At 45.8% G+C, this 15,939-nt stretch overlaps 4 protein-coding genes across 4 annotated transcripts; 2 read left to right on the forward strand and 2 right to left on the reverse strand.

Moving 5' to 3' along the window:
- The first annotated feature begins 129 nt into the window (after positions 1 to 129).
- On the forward strand, positions 130 to 1,972 carry LOC117787028 (N-acetylmuramoyl-L-alanine amidase). Its single transcript, XM_034625467.1, has 4 exons — positions 130 to 202; positions 273 to 793; positions 1,215 to 1,335; positions 1,396 to 1,972. The coding sequence occupies exons 1-4, from the start codon at positions 145 to 147 to the stop codon at positions 1,917 to 1,919; spliced, it is 1,224 nt and encodes a 407-aa protein (XP_034481358.1). The 5' UTR covers positions 130 to 144; the 3' UTR covers positions 1,920 to 1,972.
- Positions 1,973 to 2,350: 378 nt separating this feature from the next.
- Positions 2,351 to 2,890, forward strand: LOC117786880. The gene is made up of 2 exons (XM_034625298.1): positions 2,351 to 2,396; positions 2,454 to 2,890. The coding sequence occupies exons 1-2, from the start codon at positions 2,388 to 2,390 to the stop codon at positions 2,745 to 2,747; spliced, it is 303 nt and encodes a 100-aa protein (XP_034481189.1). The 5' UTR covers positions 2,351 to 2,387; the 3' UTR covers positions 2,748 to 2,890.
- Positions 2,891 to 3,069: 179 nt separating this feature from the next.
- LOC117787029 lies at positions 3,070 to 3,519 on the reverse strand. The gene is made up of 2 exons (XM_034625468.1): positions 3,511 to 3,519; positions 3,070 to 3,451 (listed from the first exon to the last, which is right to left on the reverse strand). Exons 1-2 carry the CDS (start codon positions 3,517 to 3,519, stop codon positions 3,122 to 3,124), a joined length of 339 nt encoding a protein of 112 aa, XP_034481359.1. The 3' UTR covers positions 3,070 to 3,121.
- A 1,584-nt stretch (positions 3,520 to 5,103) lies between these two features.
- On the reverse strand, positions 5,104 to 14,211 carry LOC117786772 (protein disabled). The gene is made up of 8 exons (XM_034625145.1): positions 13,841 to 14,211; positions 12,809 to 13,461; positions 12,108 to 12,753; positions 7,650 to 10,425; positions 7,499 to 7,593; positions 6,739 to 7,434; positions 6,545 to 6,674; positions 5,104 to 6,484 (listed from the first exon to the last, which is right to left on the reverse strand). Exons 1-8 carry the CDS (start codon positions 13,935 to 13,937, stop codon positions 5,410 to 5,412), a joined length of 6,168 nt encoding a protein of 2,055 aa, XP_034481036.1. The 5' UTR covers positions 13,938 to 14,211; the 3' UTR covers positions 5,104 to 5,409.
- Between the last annotated feature and the right edge of the window lie 1,728 nt (positions 14,212 to 15,939).

The following is a 15,939-nucleotide window of genomic DNA, read 5'->3' on the forward strand; positions in this document are numbered from 1 at the left end:
AACGGTTAAAATATTAAAAAAAATGTTGATTAACTAATATAACCACAATATACCCTACCCACTGCTGTTGGTTACACCTAACACCTTATCGGGTATTTAAACAGCGCGTCTGCTTCGTTGAATATTAATGTGAAACGGGAAACGATGAACACAGCATCTCACAGCATCAAGCTACTGGCGGTTTTCGCAATTTGCGCAATTGGTAATTAATCAAAGATTAAGCGAGATTCAAAAGTTCCCCTACAATCAGCACATCTCATCTCTCTTAATAGCGCTGCCCTCTGGGACTTCTGCATTGACTATAGAGCCCCGCAGCAGTTGGGGAGCGGCAAGTGCCCGATCCCCCTCTAGAATAAATGGAGCAGTTGAATATGTGATCATTCATCACTCGGATAATCCCAATGGATGCAGTACGTCCCAGCAATGCCAACGTCTGATCAAGAATATTCAGACGGATCACAAGGGTCGACGTAAGTTCAGTGATATTGGCTACAATTTCATTGTCGCTGGAGATGGCAAGGTGTACGAGGGACGTGGCTTTGGACTGCAAGGCTCGCATGCACCCAGCTACAATCGCAAAAGTATTGGCATTGTCTTTCTGGGCAACTTTGAGAGCAGCGCTCCCTCCGCCCAGATGCTGCAGAATGCCAAGGATTTGATTGAGTTGGCCAAGCAAGGTGGACACTTGAGGAGCGATTATACTCTGTTGGGACATCGTCAGACCAAGGCAACCAGCTGCCCCGGCACGGCGCTCTACAACGAGATCAAGACTTGGCCGCGCTGGAAGGAGATTTAGATTGAAACCTTAAAGAATGCTCTTTGAGATACTCTGCGAGATTTTACCTTTTAAAAAATTCAAATAAATTAATAATATAAATTCAAATTGTGACCCGATCTATTATTTGTAAAAAACATACCAAAAGTGATAACAAGTTTGACTTGAATAGCTCTGTTAAAACTAAACTTATTTATGTGTGGCATATAGCTTTGATTATAACTTGGTCTATCAATTGAATCTGTATCGAAAAACAGTGAGAAATTTTAAACAATATTGCATTTTAAATAGTTGATAAAATGTGTACAAACGTAGAAAATTACATATGTATTTATTTTACGATAAAATAAAATAAAAATTTTAAAACACCGAAAAAAATTAAAATCCTGGAGAAACTAATATACTCCACTACACCCTACACTTTTGGCATTTCGCACAGCACCTTATCGCCTATTTAACTAGCGTGTGTGCTATGATGAATATTAAAGTGAAGCGGCAAATGATGAACACAGCATCTCACAGCTTCAAGTTTCTGGCGGTTTTCGCTGTTTGTGCTATTGGTAATTAATCGAAGATTAGAAAGTGCCCCCAGAATCAGCTCACCTTATATCTCTTAATAGCGCTGTCCTCTGGAACTTCTGCGTTGACTATTGAACCCCGCAGCAGTTGGGGAGCAGTTAAAGCCCGATCCCCCTCTAGAATAAACGGCGCAGTTGAATATGTGATCATTCATCACACGGAAAATCCAGATGGATGCAGTACGTCTGAGCAATGCCAACGTTTGATCAAGAACATTCAGACGGATCACAAGGATCGACGCCAGTTCAGTGATATTGGCTACAATTTCATTGTCGCTGGAGATGGCAAGGTGTACGAGGGGCGTGGCTTCGGATTACAAGGTGCACATGCGCCGAAATATAATTACAGAAGCATTGGCATTGCCTTTCTGGGCAACTTTGAGAGCAGCGCTCCCTCCGCCCAGATGCTACAGAAGGCCAAGGATTTGATTGAGCTGGCCCAGCAAGGTGGATACCTGAGGAGCGACTACACTCTGTTGGGACATCGTCAGACCAAGGCAACAGACTGTCCCGGTACAGCGCTCTACAACGAGATTAAGACTTGGACGCACTGGAAGCAAATTTAGATTAAAACCCAAGAATGCTCTACTTTTTACAAAATATTTCAAAATTTGTTTAATTGTGACGCGTCTTATTATTTCTATAAATATATATTGAAAAAATAAATATTATGTTGAAAAAAAATATTTAATAAAAAAATTAGATAGATGATGATGCCATCATTTTTTTCTTAAATCAGCTGCCTTTTGGTTGTTCAAAATTTATAATATTTATTAGGAATCCCATTCCCAGCAGAAGGGTCTTGCGTCAGTTTGCCACGCTTGGACAATGCAATGTTAGCTGCCCTTGAGCTGCAGTATTCCAAGCTCCTAAATGGTCGGAAACCAAAGAAGGGCAACCCTCCAAACTGGGAAACTGCATTTGTTAATCAAATTAATACAGTGAATAGCTATAAAAGCTGATCAACAATAAATAAGTTGAACAGTGTACAACCTGACAGTGGAATAGTCTAATCCTCTCAAGAAACTCTCAACATGAAGCTCGTAAGTTGTCTTAATCTTCCCTGACTCAGCTAAGATTTTATGACACCTCTTCTTTAGCTCATCCTCAGCTGCCTGCTGTTTACTGTGATGCTGTGCCACGCCCATGTTATCCCAGTGACAGCTCCTGTGCCCGCCCTACTTCCCGTGGCATCCAGTCATCAGTTTGTGGCACGCAACTACAATGGTTATTATGTGCCCACGACAACGACAGCTTGGCCAGGGCTGCCACCGTATCCCAATACATACTACAAGTATAGCGGAGGGTATCCTAAATATTCATATCCCTACGGTTATTCCTATAACTACTATCCCAGCTACAACTATGGTTATGGATATAAGGGCATCTGGTAAAGATGGGAGACTTGAATATACTTATATATTGTTGGATTATACCATATTATTGTGATAATAAGAGACATTTATAGTGTACCACATTCTATAGCTTATTCAAATATTTGTCTACGAGTTATATTAAAAATAAATAATACAATAAATATACTCTTATGTAAAATACTTCAAAACTTAGTTGCTTTATGAAAAACGTGCAAGTGCATCTAAGCAACTGTCCATGTCTGTAGTTGGCGTTCAGCCAATGCTGCTCTAAATTTGTTTATTTTAATTCAACTGTGTTTGTTTTATGGTTAACCAACTTGATTTTATTGAACTTAAATTATCTTCTATGGTTTAGATTCGATACATGTCAATTTCAAGGAACAGTTTATGAATCAGAAGATAAATGGAGCTTGTGCTGGAGCAGCAGCAAAGAGACGAGCGGGTTGACCAAAACGAGCGGCACCTGGATAGCCAAAGAGAGTGGGAAAAGCAGCCAAACCCGCCGGAGTGGCAACTAGACGAGCTGGTGGTGCTTGTGGTGCAAAGGCGGCATTAAACTGATTAAAGTAATCCAAGCGCTGGCTGCTGGAAATGGCCAATGGAAATGGAGCAGGTGCAGCCAGAGCAGGAAAATTGGTATAAGGAGCAGGTGCCACAGTTGCCGGAAACAAAGCGGGCTGAGCTGCCACAAAAGCCACCAAAGCGAACGAAAGAATGAGCCACTAAAGAGAAAAGAATACTAAAGATAAGATATCTTAAGCAGTTAGAAATATTTACAAACCATTTGCATATTGAAAATATTTGAAGAGAAGTTGTTTAAGGTTTCTTCCACTCTGTTTGCTCTGCACGTGCTGAATATGTCTTCAGTTGCTGGTTCACTTGGCTTTTATAGTGGCTTGTGGTGTCTAAGGTGTTGCATTTGCACCACTTGGCAGCTTCAAAGTGTCACGCATTTGGATGCACAATTAGCCAAATTGCATAGTCGAAAGGAAATTTGCATAAGATTTGGTTTTGGATCGATAATAGATATAGTTACGACATGGGCGAAGGCAAATTTTGGACAACTAATTGATGGTTTGCCCATTTATGCGGTTCTTACTTAACTTACTCTAAAAAATTTTCCAAAAATATGTGTAAAACACATAGCGAAATATAGATAAGATATTTAAGCTTAAATATTTGATTCACAGTAAATAAATTTTCTATCGATCATTACCTTTTGGGGATTCATATATTTTTCATATTCCTTTTTCCATGCCAGTCTAAATACTATCTATTAGAAACCAATTTTTAGCTTATGAAAATAAAAGGAACAGTTTTTTTTTTGTATATTCGCTTCACGTTTTATTCGACAGAACAAATATCATAATAACTATCGTTTTTGCATTCGTATTCGCAATCGTATTCGAATTCGTAATATTCGTATAAATTACATATAGAATACACGTATGTATGAATATATATATACGTTGTATCTCAATAATTTAATATAGCTGCTGGATTAGTTAATTATCATCTTGCATACCTGTTGATCGCTCAGTTTTTGTTGATCGTTTTGCTTTTTGGGCTGTATTACGATATTACGACTATGGATGTATATTTAGTTAAATAATAATAAACTTTAGGCTAGTTACGACTTTATATAATATGTTAGATATATTACGAGTATGTAGTATTATTATATATGCACTTTGGATAGTGATATCATCTTGTAATGACAATGATAATTGATAATTGTTATTGAAAATACAAATACTTTAACACTAAGCTAGACGACATTTAGCATAGGCATTAATTAGTTGCTTTCAGTTACGTTAAGAGGATGATTTTCGAGTATTTATTTATTTAATTTTTATATTTTGGAGTCAATTTTGGATTGTGGCGACTGTGAACTTTAACAAACGCTCTATTAGTTATCGTTATCGATTTTAAATTAAGCATAAATAACTATTTTATTGTAATTGTTGATTAGTGGCAAATCTCTCACGCTATATACAAAAATTTGACTTGAATTACATAGAATTTTATAATTTGCTGTTTTTTTTTTGTTAGTAACATTTATGTGGCGCCCTCTAGCGTTAGATCGGTGCGGAACAAAGTCGGAGCAGGATTAAAACATTTTACATAAAATCACAGTCTATTGAGTAAGTTTTGGATATTACGAGTTGATCTTATGGCAATTTGGATTTGACTAGACAAAACGGATGGGACAAATGTTAAAGAGTGGAAGGAGGAGCTATGAGGTTTTGGGAGTATTTCATTTCCGACTTGTGCTTGGGGTGTTCTACCAAAGTACATCATAGTTGTAGACGTGCTCAGACGAGGCAATAATCAAACACTTGACAATCTCATCAAGGGTGCGCTTCAGTTTCCATTTTCTGGGCTTTCTCAGCAGCTGTAAGGGCTTCAACTTGATCCTGCACTTGGGCTTGGACTCATGCCAAGGACTTGTCGATGTGGACTTGGTTTGTGGCAGCTCAATGGGAACGTTGCAGTAATCGTGGTGTTGCAGCTGTTGCAAGGCATGGAGTCGCCGCTCCTGGTAGTAATGATTGAGATTGGTCAAGTAGAAGAAATCGCCATCGTTGATCACATCGATCTCTGCATAATTGCCGCCATCACTTTCCGGCTGATCAGGGCAGGTGATGGAGTTGGATGCCTTGGCAAAGAGTTGGTCAAATCACATGTTTTCATCAAACTTGGCAAAGTTGTTGTCCTCGTTCCATTGAAACTTGTTGGCATCGCCATCGCCATCCCTATCCGCATCATTGGCATCCTCATCCTTGCCAGACATCGGCTGTTCATCAGGTGACTTGAAGAACTCATCATCCTCAAAGGGATCTTCCTGCTTCTTGGCAAATATATTCACCGATTCCGATTTCTTGATTAGCTCCTGCCGCTGCTGAAGTTTGCTGCTTCGCATGTTCTGTTTCCGGCTCGAGGCCGATGGCGCCGCTGGCGAGGATTGCTCCTTGTCAAAGTCAAAGGAGGCCTTGGCAAAGTCATCCTCGAAGGCGGCGTCATCGAACTGCGATACCTTCACATTGTCATCGAAGCGCAACTTTTGGGTTATTGGAGGCGTCGATGTCGGTGGCGTCTCCATTTCAAAGTTGTTGTCCCGCTGTTGCAGCTGCTGTTGTTGTTGCTGCTGCAGTTTTTCACGCTCGGAAAAGTCATTGGAAAAGCGAAACAGCGACTTGGAACCCACTGTGCTGTTAGTGGAGATTAGTCCAGCGGGCGTGGAGGTGCAACTGGAGGCGGTGCCAGCCGGAGCGGGCGGAGGGGAACTCTGATTGAAGTCCGACTCGAAACCATCATCGAAATTGAATTTGCCGCCAACTCCCGCCGAGGAATCCCCTCCGCTCATCATGACCGCCGTGCTGCTCGCATTCGATCTTGGCGTGGGTGTCTGCTCGTAACTATCCACAAATCCATAGTCGCTATTAACGCCACCGCCGCCACCACGTGGTCGATTCTGTCCTGGCAGCTTGGCCAGCGTTGGAGCATGCCGCTCCTGGTGCCGTCGCTCTGACTCCATCATGCGCTGATGCATCTCATGACGTCGTCGATTCAGACGCTCGAACTTATCCTCATCTGTGGGCGGCTCATCATCCACATAATCCTCATCATCATCGTCGTCGTTCCGCTGGCAACTGATGTAATCGTAGTTGTCCCGCACGCCACGCCCACTGCCATAGCGTGCGCCCACTGCTGCCAGATCTTTGGTGCTGCGAGCACGCGTTTTCTTGCGGAATCTGTAGAGGATTAAAGATTAAAATGGACGCTTTTTTTTAATTTAAAAAGGGGTTGCCTACCTGCGATCCTTTTCGCCATCGGATGGCGTCTGTGCCAGGGCTGCAGCACGTCGACTCTCGGCCAGACGACGCTCCGTTTCCGCCGCGCTCGCTGGACGCTTCCAGGATTTCTGGCCAGGCAAAGCGGGTTCTGCAAGAGGTTAAACAATGTGATTAGCTGGGAGCTTAGCTGCGTAAGAGAAATGGTCACTCACCCTCGCCATCCCAGGGACTGGAGCCGCTGCTCTTCCTCAGACGCTGTGGAGCACCTGGCACCACATCTCCGCCCAGTTGACTGGGACGCTGCAGACTGCGCTGCCTTTGGAAATCCTGCTCCGAGTCCTGTTCATAGTCAATGTCGCCGGTGACGCGCAGCTTAGCGGATGACGTCGCCGGTTTGCGAAGCGATCGCGTCTTCAGCTCCCGATCCCGTTCCCGGTAATCATCCCGACTGTCCAGACTGCCGTAGACATCTCCACCGCTGCCGAAGCTGCGCCGACGTCTGGAGGAGCTCTCAAAGGATTCGACGCTCTCTCGGTCGAAGGATTTGCGCTCCCTTTCCCTTTCCCGCTCCCTCTCCCGATCCCTGTCTCGATCGTAGAGATACTCCGGACGCGACTTGTAGCTTAATCCCATGGGCGAGCGACGCTCCTCGTATACGTTCTCATAGTCAAAGTCGTAGCCAGGACGCGCATAATCTCGATACTCCCTTTCACGGTACTTGGATCGCTCCCGTTCCCGATCTCGATCTCTGGGCAATGGCTGACTACGTTTGTCGTACATCGGAGCCGGCGGACCGTAGCTCGATCTCTCGTAGGCACTGCGCTCAAAGGAACGTGCCCGCACTCCCTGCTCAATCTCCTGGGGCGACCAGGTGTGATGTGCCTGATGATGGTACCAGCTGGGGGAATCTAAAAAAGGAAAGATTCAGTGAGTAAGGCCTTTATCTTCAGTGTGTAGCCCTAGCGAGCTTACCCAGCTCAAAGTTATCCCTGCTGCGGGAGAGTCCTTGCTTGAACTTGCGCTGTGGCTGCTCCCGATCACGGCGAGCACAGAATTCTGCTTCGTAGCTGCAAGGAAAGAGATCTTAGTTTGTCTTTAAAGTCGGGCTTGGATTGGCAATTACTCGTAGTCCTCGTCGCAAGAGTTCAGGCGTCGGGCGTGTCGCATGTAGTAGCCATGGGCAGGTGGATGCGGTGGCAACTGGGAGGGTGGTGGCATGCCACGTCGCTGCTGCTTCAAGTACTCTGGAGTATCATCATCCCAGGGACTGAGATCACGCGATGATGAGGACGTCTGCTGACGTTCCTTCTTGGCCCAGCGACGTTGCTGTTGTTGCTTGGACCATCCGCCGGCATCGTCACGAGGATCCGAGCTGCATGGAGACTCTGCGGTGTCCTGCTGAGATGTGTTGGAGGCAGGAGGCGGGGGTAATGTCAACCTTGCCTTACCCTTGCCCCCGCTGCTGCCAGTTGCCACCTTGGGGGAGTCGAAGGTGGCCCAGGAAGGAGGTTTCTCCCGTTCCCTATCTCGATCCCGCTCGCTCTGAATCTGCTTGGTGGCGGTGTCGATCAGTTGGGAGACAGCCGAAAGCTGTGAGGGCACGGGAGATGGACCAGCCAGCTTAAGAGTTGGCGCTGGGGATTTCTGGAGAGGAATAGGCGAGGTGCTCATATCGTTGAACTGCGAGGGCGTGTGTAGACTGGGCAGGGGACCACGAGAGGGCGCAGCTGAGGATGTAGCCGGGGATATGCGATCCCTGGAGTCCAGCGAGAGGTTCGATATGGCACGTTGCATAAGCTCGTCGATCTCAATGTCATCCCGTCCAGCGGTGACAACACAGCTTGGTCCACTCAACACGGTGAGGAACTTGCTGTCTTGCTTGGGGTTGGGCAGTTGCTCCTCCGTCTTGAATTCGGGTTTCTCAGCGCTTGTGGAGAGTTTCTCATACTGATCCTGTGCACTCACCGGCTCCGCATCCTTTTCATTGCTGTCCATGCTGCTCTCGCCGCCAGCATCCTCATCATCGTCATCATCATCATCGGCAACGGTGAGAGCTGAGGATGAAGGGTCCGCCGGCAAGCCACGACTGTCTACCAGACCACGTCTGTCGTGACCACTGTCCATGATCTGCCTTATGTCCTGATCCTCGTTGAACTCATCGCTGAACAGATCCTGCAACAGATCTTTCTCGGGCACAGCTGGAGCTGCAGTCGACGGCGGCTTGACAAAAAGATTCTCCACTAGGATGATGTCTCGCAGTGCCGCATACCGATCCTTGGCCTGGGCCACCACCTCTGTGATCTTGGTATCTATCTTGGGAGGCGGTTGCTCCAGCTCCAACTCGGTCACATCCATGTCCAGCTGAGGTTGCTGCTGTTGCTGAAGGTGCTGCTGCTGCTGCTGCAGTTGCTCCTGCTGCACTTCGTCCACGGGAGGAGGCGTCAAATCCCCCATCAAATCCGTTTCCTGCTGTTGTTGCTGCAACTCCTGATCGATTATCTCCCGGAAGACCGCATACCGATCCGCTGGAGGCACGGCAGGAGCTGCCAGTGTAGGTGCCTCATTGAAGTTGGCGAAATTGGCTACAAAAGCATCCTGGCCCACATCCTCCCCGAAGGTATCATCAAACTTGGCCACAAAGGAGGTCTGCTGATCAAAGTTCACCTTGAACACCGCCGAGGTGGAGTTGGACCCAGCATTTCCCGGTGACTGAAGCGGCACAGCTGGACTAGCACGGGATTTGGGCTGTGTCTGGTCATTGCTCGACTGGAGATACTCGGATAGGTAAGCAGTGAGCTGGACGATCGTCATGGTGCTCAGCTTGCTGACGGGCACATTCAACTTCGAAGCCAGCTCATCAATGCCCAGCGTGAGTAACTGCGTCAACGTTATGTCTGGCGCCAATGATGCCGCCTCTTTGGCTTGGGCAGCTTGAGCCGCCTGCAGAATCTCCGCTTTGTTCTCGTAGATGTCTTGGGGACGACCCAAAGACGCCTGACGCTGTGGACGCGCCCGGCTGCTGCTGCTCTGAGTGGGAGGCGGTAGTAGGGGCGGCGGAGTACAGCCCAAGGGCGCCAGATAGTCATCCTCGGTATGTCCGGGTTTCCGAGGTCTTCCCGGACCCGGAAAGTTGCCATCGGAGCGTCCCACACGCCGTGAGGGCAGTGGAATGGGAGGAGCATCGACGCTTCTTCTTAGCTGATTGCTGCCATGGTTCAAGTACTCGTAACGGCCGACAGGTGGCGCTGCTGGAGTGGGTCTAATGACCAGATCACTGAACTGTTTCTTCGGCGGCAACGGAGGAGGCTCCGCGTAAGGTGTGGAGTCGGGACGTGGTGGTGGCTCCGGTGCCGCCTCGTTCTCGCTGAGGGAATCGCTCTCCTGGAGGCGACGCATGTTGACGCTGGAGCCGACGGAGCCGGAGGAGTCGCCACGCTTGGAGAAACGCGCCTGGCCAAACAAATGCGGCATCTTCTTGTTGCTTATGCTCGAGATGACGTCCAGGGGCCCACCCACATTGACCACACTGGCCACTGGAGTGGGACGATGCCTCACGCTGCTGTTGAGAGGAGGAGCAGGAGCTGGAGTCGGCTCCAAGCGGGAGATGTCCGCCTGCCAACCCTCCGATGAATGTTGATGTTGTTGTTGCTGTTGCTCTGGAGGCAACTGCACCTGGAGTGGTCCATTGTAGACATTTCCCGTGCCGGCTGCTGTTGAGGAAGAGTTGCCCGTGGGTTGAGGTGCGTCAAACTCAAAGGCATCCAGCTTGGCAAAGAGATCGCCCTCCTGAAAAGGATCCGGGTCACTCTTCTTGCGCGTGGGCGAAAAGGGATCCGTGTCACGTGGCAAGAGCACGGGATTGCCATCGTCCTCCAGTGTGGTGATGTTGGAGGTATGCTCTGTGGTATAATAGTTGACTTGTGGATTAATTGGCTTGGCGTTACGTAGCATTAATTTGAGTTTGGCAGCCGAAAAGTCATCGACTTGGCTCGAGGGGAATTGGGTTTGGGTTTGAGTTTGGGATGTGGCTTGAGAGTGGGAATGGTAGTGGGATGTAGTTTGGTGCTGGTGCTGACTGCTGATGGGACTGGGAGTAAGCTGGGAACGGGAACTGTTTGTTAGTAGCAGATGTTGCCCAAAGCTGGCGGTGGTTATTAGTGGGTTAGTTGTTGTTGTCGCGTTGTGGCTGCAACTGGCGGCGTTTCCTGCGCAATTGGTGCAAGTGCAAACGTTAGCCGTGTTAGTAGTTATGGCCACATTTAAAATATGCTCAATACCTGAGGATGCAGCTGCGGCAACTGCAGTGTTAGTAGTTGTTGTTATTGTTGTGCCATTGTTCCCATTGTTGTTGCTGTTGCTGGTAACGGCATCCTCAAAGAGTGAACTCTCCTTGCCCCCCAAAAAGTCATCGAAATTGTCGCCCTGACTGGAGCCAAGCTCCTTGAGCAGCTTCTTGGGCGGATTCTTAAGCTCTTGGAAGAAATATTTCTTATCGACATAAGGACGTGTGCGTCCAATGCCCAAAGGATCCAGATCTGTAAACGCATCTGACGACCCACAACAGAAAACAGCAAGCGAGAGGAAGATAGACATAGAGAGAGAGAGACTTGCATCAGCCTGAAAGCTCAATTTAGCTAAGGGAAACTCAACGAAAATCAAAACGCCAACAACTTAACGAAACGAAACTGAACTAAAACAACAGCAAATCAAAACAAAAAGAGAAACCCAAAAATAAAGGAACAACAACACAACAGCGCAATGGGATGTGGAGAAAAGCTAACTAATGTGAAGGGTTAGTTAATGGTGAAAATATAAATATACCATGTAAAGAGAGCTGCATCCCCGATGTTTTGAATACATTACTGTGAACTGATCTCAGTTTTAAGCATAAAAGTCCTAGACTAACAGTTGTATGTAAAGTTAACATAATATATAAGCTAACATTAGTGTTAACAGCTGTCTTAACGGTTAACATAGCTATGTAAGGAACTAATACAGAGTCCTTGACTAACATTTGTTTATAATACAGTTAGCATAGCATGTAAAGCACAGCTAACATTAGCGCTAATATTTACTTAAATTATTTACATAGCAATGTTAAAACACTAAATAAATTGATCCTCGCCCATATCACGGCCTTGCCTAACATTTGTGTGCAATGGTGTAATTAAAACTTAATTTTTCTGCATTGACACTAACATAGAATATAAATTAAATTAATTATTAACATAGAAATGTTAAGTGGCTAACAAGTCAATAAAATGTAGCTGCAAACTGATTAAACTAATTTGGCCAATGACTTTTCGTTGATTACAAAATGAAATACTAAATAAGAGACTATGATATATAGAACCCTGACACTCCCTGCCTCCCCCCGCTGTCCACCTTATGCAAATAGTTGTAGTTGGTTTATTTACAAAGTGAGAATGCCATCAATTGATTGTGTCTTATTGAGTTCATCTGATTCCATTCCCACTAACCATTCCCTTGCCCTTTTGGCTTCCATCGTGAATGGCAGCTCTCTTATGGGTGTGTGTGTGTGTATCTGTGTGTTGCAATCATTTCTTTGTCCACAACTTACCCGACATTACTGCCGTCGTCGTCGTTGTCGCCCCCTCTCCCGTCGACGCCTCTGTTGGAGCTGCGAGATTGGCCAGAGCACTTAACCCCACATCGATGGGCGGGGCAGCGGGGGGAGGAGCGGTTGGTGGTGCGGAGAGTTCGCTGATTTGTTGCGTGGGCGTTGCCGATGATTCTCTGGCCGCCAGCGGTGCCATTGGTAGATTTGCGAGCATGGCAGCGGCTGTCATGGGCGTGGGTGTAGTCGTCACCTTAGTGGTATCGAAGACGTCGTTCTGTTGCTGCAACTCGTGCAACCAACTGTCATCGTCATCCGCCTGCAATGTGGCAGGTGAGCCACTCGCACCTGGAGCCGGTGATAGCAACGTGGACATGGCATCCAAGGTGCTCTCCGGCGTCTTGTTGGCCTGTGGCTTGTGACGCGTGCGTCCAGATTCGGGTGGCGGTGGCAAGATGTTATACGACGGCACATAGATGAAGGAATCCCCAAAGGGATCATCCTCGCTGGCGGACTTGGCCAGGCTGAGAACCGAGTGTGCTGATGTGGGATCATTGGGCGTAATGCGCTCCATTTGACTGATGCCACGCTGCAGCGAGGTCAGCTCCTGCTCCAGATCCACAAGATCCGCAACGGACTCTGGCGAGATCTGCAAGAGAATCAATAAATAAGAAAAGCAACGCGAGGGAAGTCTTCTCCTTTACCTCCTTGGCCGCTGCACCGGATGTCTTGGCCACATCCAGATTAACACCCAAGCGTGTGAGTCCAACTCCGTTGGAGGAGGCGCCACCGAGCATGCTGAGTCCAACTCCATGGCCGGACGAGGAGCTGCTGCCGGTGGCAAGCTCACTGTGGCCACTTTTCAATGCGGACAGGGTGGCCAGCTGGCTGGCATGATCGTGCAGGGATTTGCCTTGGATCTGCTGACGCGCCATCTCGATCTCTTTCTTCTTTAGCTCGAAGACGACCTGGAAGAGATCGCGCATGGCCAACACCACCTGGCTGGCCGCCTTGTCCGTCTTGATGCCAAAGAAACGATGTCCACTATCCGGCGAGCCAAAGATGTAACCAAATGCCCTCGAATCCGTCATATCCTGGGCAATAAACGAGATCTTGTGCACGGGATGATGATAGAGGGAATCGCTGGTCTTCTCATCTCTCAATCGCAGTCCATCAATGGTTACATGAATGATGATTCTTTGCTTGTGCTCGCCGGCAGCACGTATTGCCATTTTCAGATCCTGCAATGCCTCCTGGCACATGCGATCTCCGCGCGCCTCCCCCACCTCCAGAATGCCAATTAACTTGGCCTTGAACTGCACCCCATCCCCAAAGAATCTGCCGGGATCATTGCGATCTGAAAAGCGAATGCGAAGCGATAAGAATGGAATCAATGTTGCAAATAAGTACAGCAAATACAGTTTATACAGTTAGTTAAGTAAATGTTATGACCAAATACTAAATTCAAATTAAATTGGAAAAATATAAACTATCATTTCTTGTTTATTATTTTTTTTGGCTTATTTTAAGAATACAAAATGGATTCCGCTGCCATAGTCAATGTTATTTTTAAAAATATAGTATGAAAATAATAATGTAAATTTAAAAATTAAGAAACATAATCATTTGAATTGCTGTTGTCAAAGCAATTACTTCATTATCTGTATATATAAATTTGTGTGTGTGTGTGTGTGTGCGTATCTGTGTTGGACAAACAAACAAAAATATTTGCTAACGTTTTGCGTAATTTGTTTCCTCCGAATTTTTGCCGAATGTTTGCGCTAGCGAGAGATTAGAAGATGCCTGCAGCTTGGATACCAGCGACTTGACCATTTTGTATCTGTATCTGCAGCTGTGTATTTGTATCTGTAGCTTTGTGTGTGTATCTGTGTGACATTTAGAGCGTTTCCATGGCACGCATACACACACACAAAAATGCGCACAGGCAAACAATAATAACAATAAAACGATATTCGCGACGTATTTTGTGTTATACTTTAATTAAAATCACAACAATAAAGAACTCGGCGAAAATAATAACATCAGAGTGAAAAACACGAAAATGCGCAGACAACAACGCAGCGACTGCTGCGATTCGCGCTCAGGGAATGAATGAATGACGACAGCGACAAACGGCAAACGGCGACAGAGAAACAGCAACCATAGCAACAACAACAGTGGAAACGGCAGCAATGGAAGAAGCAAAGCGCTGCGATGCTGCGCCCTCTGGCTGTGGGAGTGGGCAGCACAATAACAAACACACACACTCACATGCATTGCCACTGGAATTTCACTATTATTTGCCGCTTATACTATGCAAAGCAAAAATCAAAAAAAATAAGAAAACAAATAATTCTGTGTGCTGAGAGAGCGGCATAAGATGAAGAGCGAGAGAGAGTGAATGGGCGAGAGCTGGAGAGCGATACGACGATTTTGTTTGCGCTAAAATCCTAATGCGAGCAGCAGCAGCTGCACCACCTGCCGACAATGACAAACGGCAGCAGCGACGCCGGCGCAGCAGCTGTCAGCTTAGCAGCCATGACACGATCAGACGGCGCGCCGTCTGTCATGCAGCACCTGGCACCAGGTATACACACATGTTATCGATAAGTGTATTTTAGAGTGTTCGTATTTTCATATTTATATTTATACACAAATTTTACTTACATTTACAAGGACTCGTTTTTTTGCGCAGCGTTTGCATTGTTGCTACAATGAATTGATTGGCATTCGTATTACGTCTAATGGCGGCGGTTTGCTCCCTTCACTCGGGCAGCTCTCAAGGGGGCGGGTTATTTATACTCGTATTTTTAAACCGGTCACAGCGTAATTATGTTGTGCATAGGGTGGGTGGAAATTTACACCATGCACTGTTGTCCTGGTTCACTGACTTTTGACATTTGACCGAAAGAGGTATCGTTGAATCTTTGTTTACACTTTATCCTTTGTTTGCCAAATCGTCCTGTTCCTCATTCGTTTTGTTTTTGTTGCTTTTGTTGTTGTTGTGGTTAATAGTATGCGCCGGCATTACAAATACTCACGCCAAGATTATCGATTTTTCAATCGGCGCATTTGTGTGTGTGTGTCCCGATTGCTTTACGATTTGTCTACTTTTAGGCTTCTTAAAGTACACAGTCTACGCCTTTAAATATGCAGCATTGTTACGTAGCGTATTGTCAATCTTGATTAATAAATAACTAGAGTATATTTTAATACTTCATAAAGAATATTTTATGTATTCCGTCTTTGGTAGACTTGTTATGCAAATCGGTTGAAGAACTTTGTTTTTAACTAAATTTTTTTGTAGACAATCGAGTTTTCTTTTATGTACAAATACACACACAGAGACATTACCGAAAATGGAATTGATTGTTTAAAATGTACGTTATTTTTATTGTTTACTGGAAGTAATCTTTGCACACTACACTTATAATGACTTGGGTCATTTATTTATATATATTAATTGTGCTATTTGAATGATTTTCTCGCATATTTGTATATCCGCCCACTAAGCACGAGATGGACACAAAAGAAATTCGATAGTAAACTTCAAGGATACTAAAAAGTGGGGTGTTTTTTATGGCGAGCACCCAACCGGCATGTTCTATCGATTGCATGCATCTATCGATTGAAAGCATCCGCTTAAAAACAAAATGGCAGCGCTGAACCCAAAAACAGTGTGGCAACCTTGAATCCCAGAAAAAAAATCCTAGAATTTTGACAATGAAAAAAAAATTTTATATTATTTTTAGAGTCAAATTATATACCTTCTTCCCCCGAAGACTGACGAGTTTCAAACCTTCATTAAAAATTAACACCTTTATTTTATCAAATT

This window comes from Drosophila innubila (assembly GCF_004354385.1).
Source record: "Drosophila innubila isolate TH190305 chromosome 3L unlocalized genomic scaffold, UK_Dinn_1.0 0_D_3L, whole genome shotgun sequence".
NCBI lineage: Eukaryota > Metazoa > Arthropoda > Insecta > Diptera > Drosophilidae > Drosophila > Drosophila innubila.

What these genes read in the sequence shown, in the direction of transcription:
- LOC117787028 (XM_034625467.1), top strand. Translation starts at nt 145, where the DNA reads ATGAACACAGCATCTCACAGCATCAAGCTACTGGCGGTTTTCGCAATT. An exon ending in TTTCGCAATTTGCGCAATTG is followed by an intron (nt 203 to 272) that starts GTAATTAATCAA and finishes CTCTCTTAATAG; the next exon opens with CGCTGCCCTCTGGGACTTCT. An exon ending in TTTCGCTGTTTGTGCTATTG is followed by an intron (nt 1,336 to 1,395) that starts GTAATTAATCGA and finishes ATCTCTTAATAG; the next exon opens with CGCTGTCCTCTGGAACTTCT.
- LOC117786772 (XM_034625145.1), bottom strand. Translation starts at nt 13,937, where the DNA reads ATGGTCAAGTCGCTGGTATCCAAGCTGCAGGCATCTTCTAATCTCTCG. An exon ending in CAGGGATAACTTTGAGCTGG is followed by an intron (nt 7,435 to 7,498) that starts GTAAGCTCGCTA and finishes TTCCTTTTTTAG; the next exon opens with ATTCCCCCAGCTGGTACCAT. An exon ending in CAGTCCCTGGGATGGCGAGG is followed by an intron (nt 6,675 to 6,738) that starts GTGAGTGACCAT and finishes AACCTCTTGCAG; the next exon opens with AACCCGCTTTGCCTGGCCAG.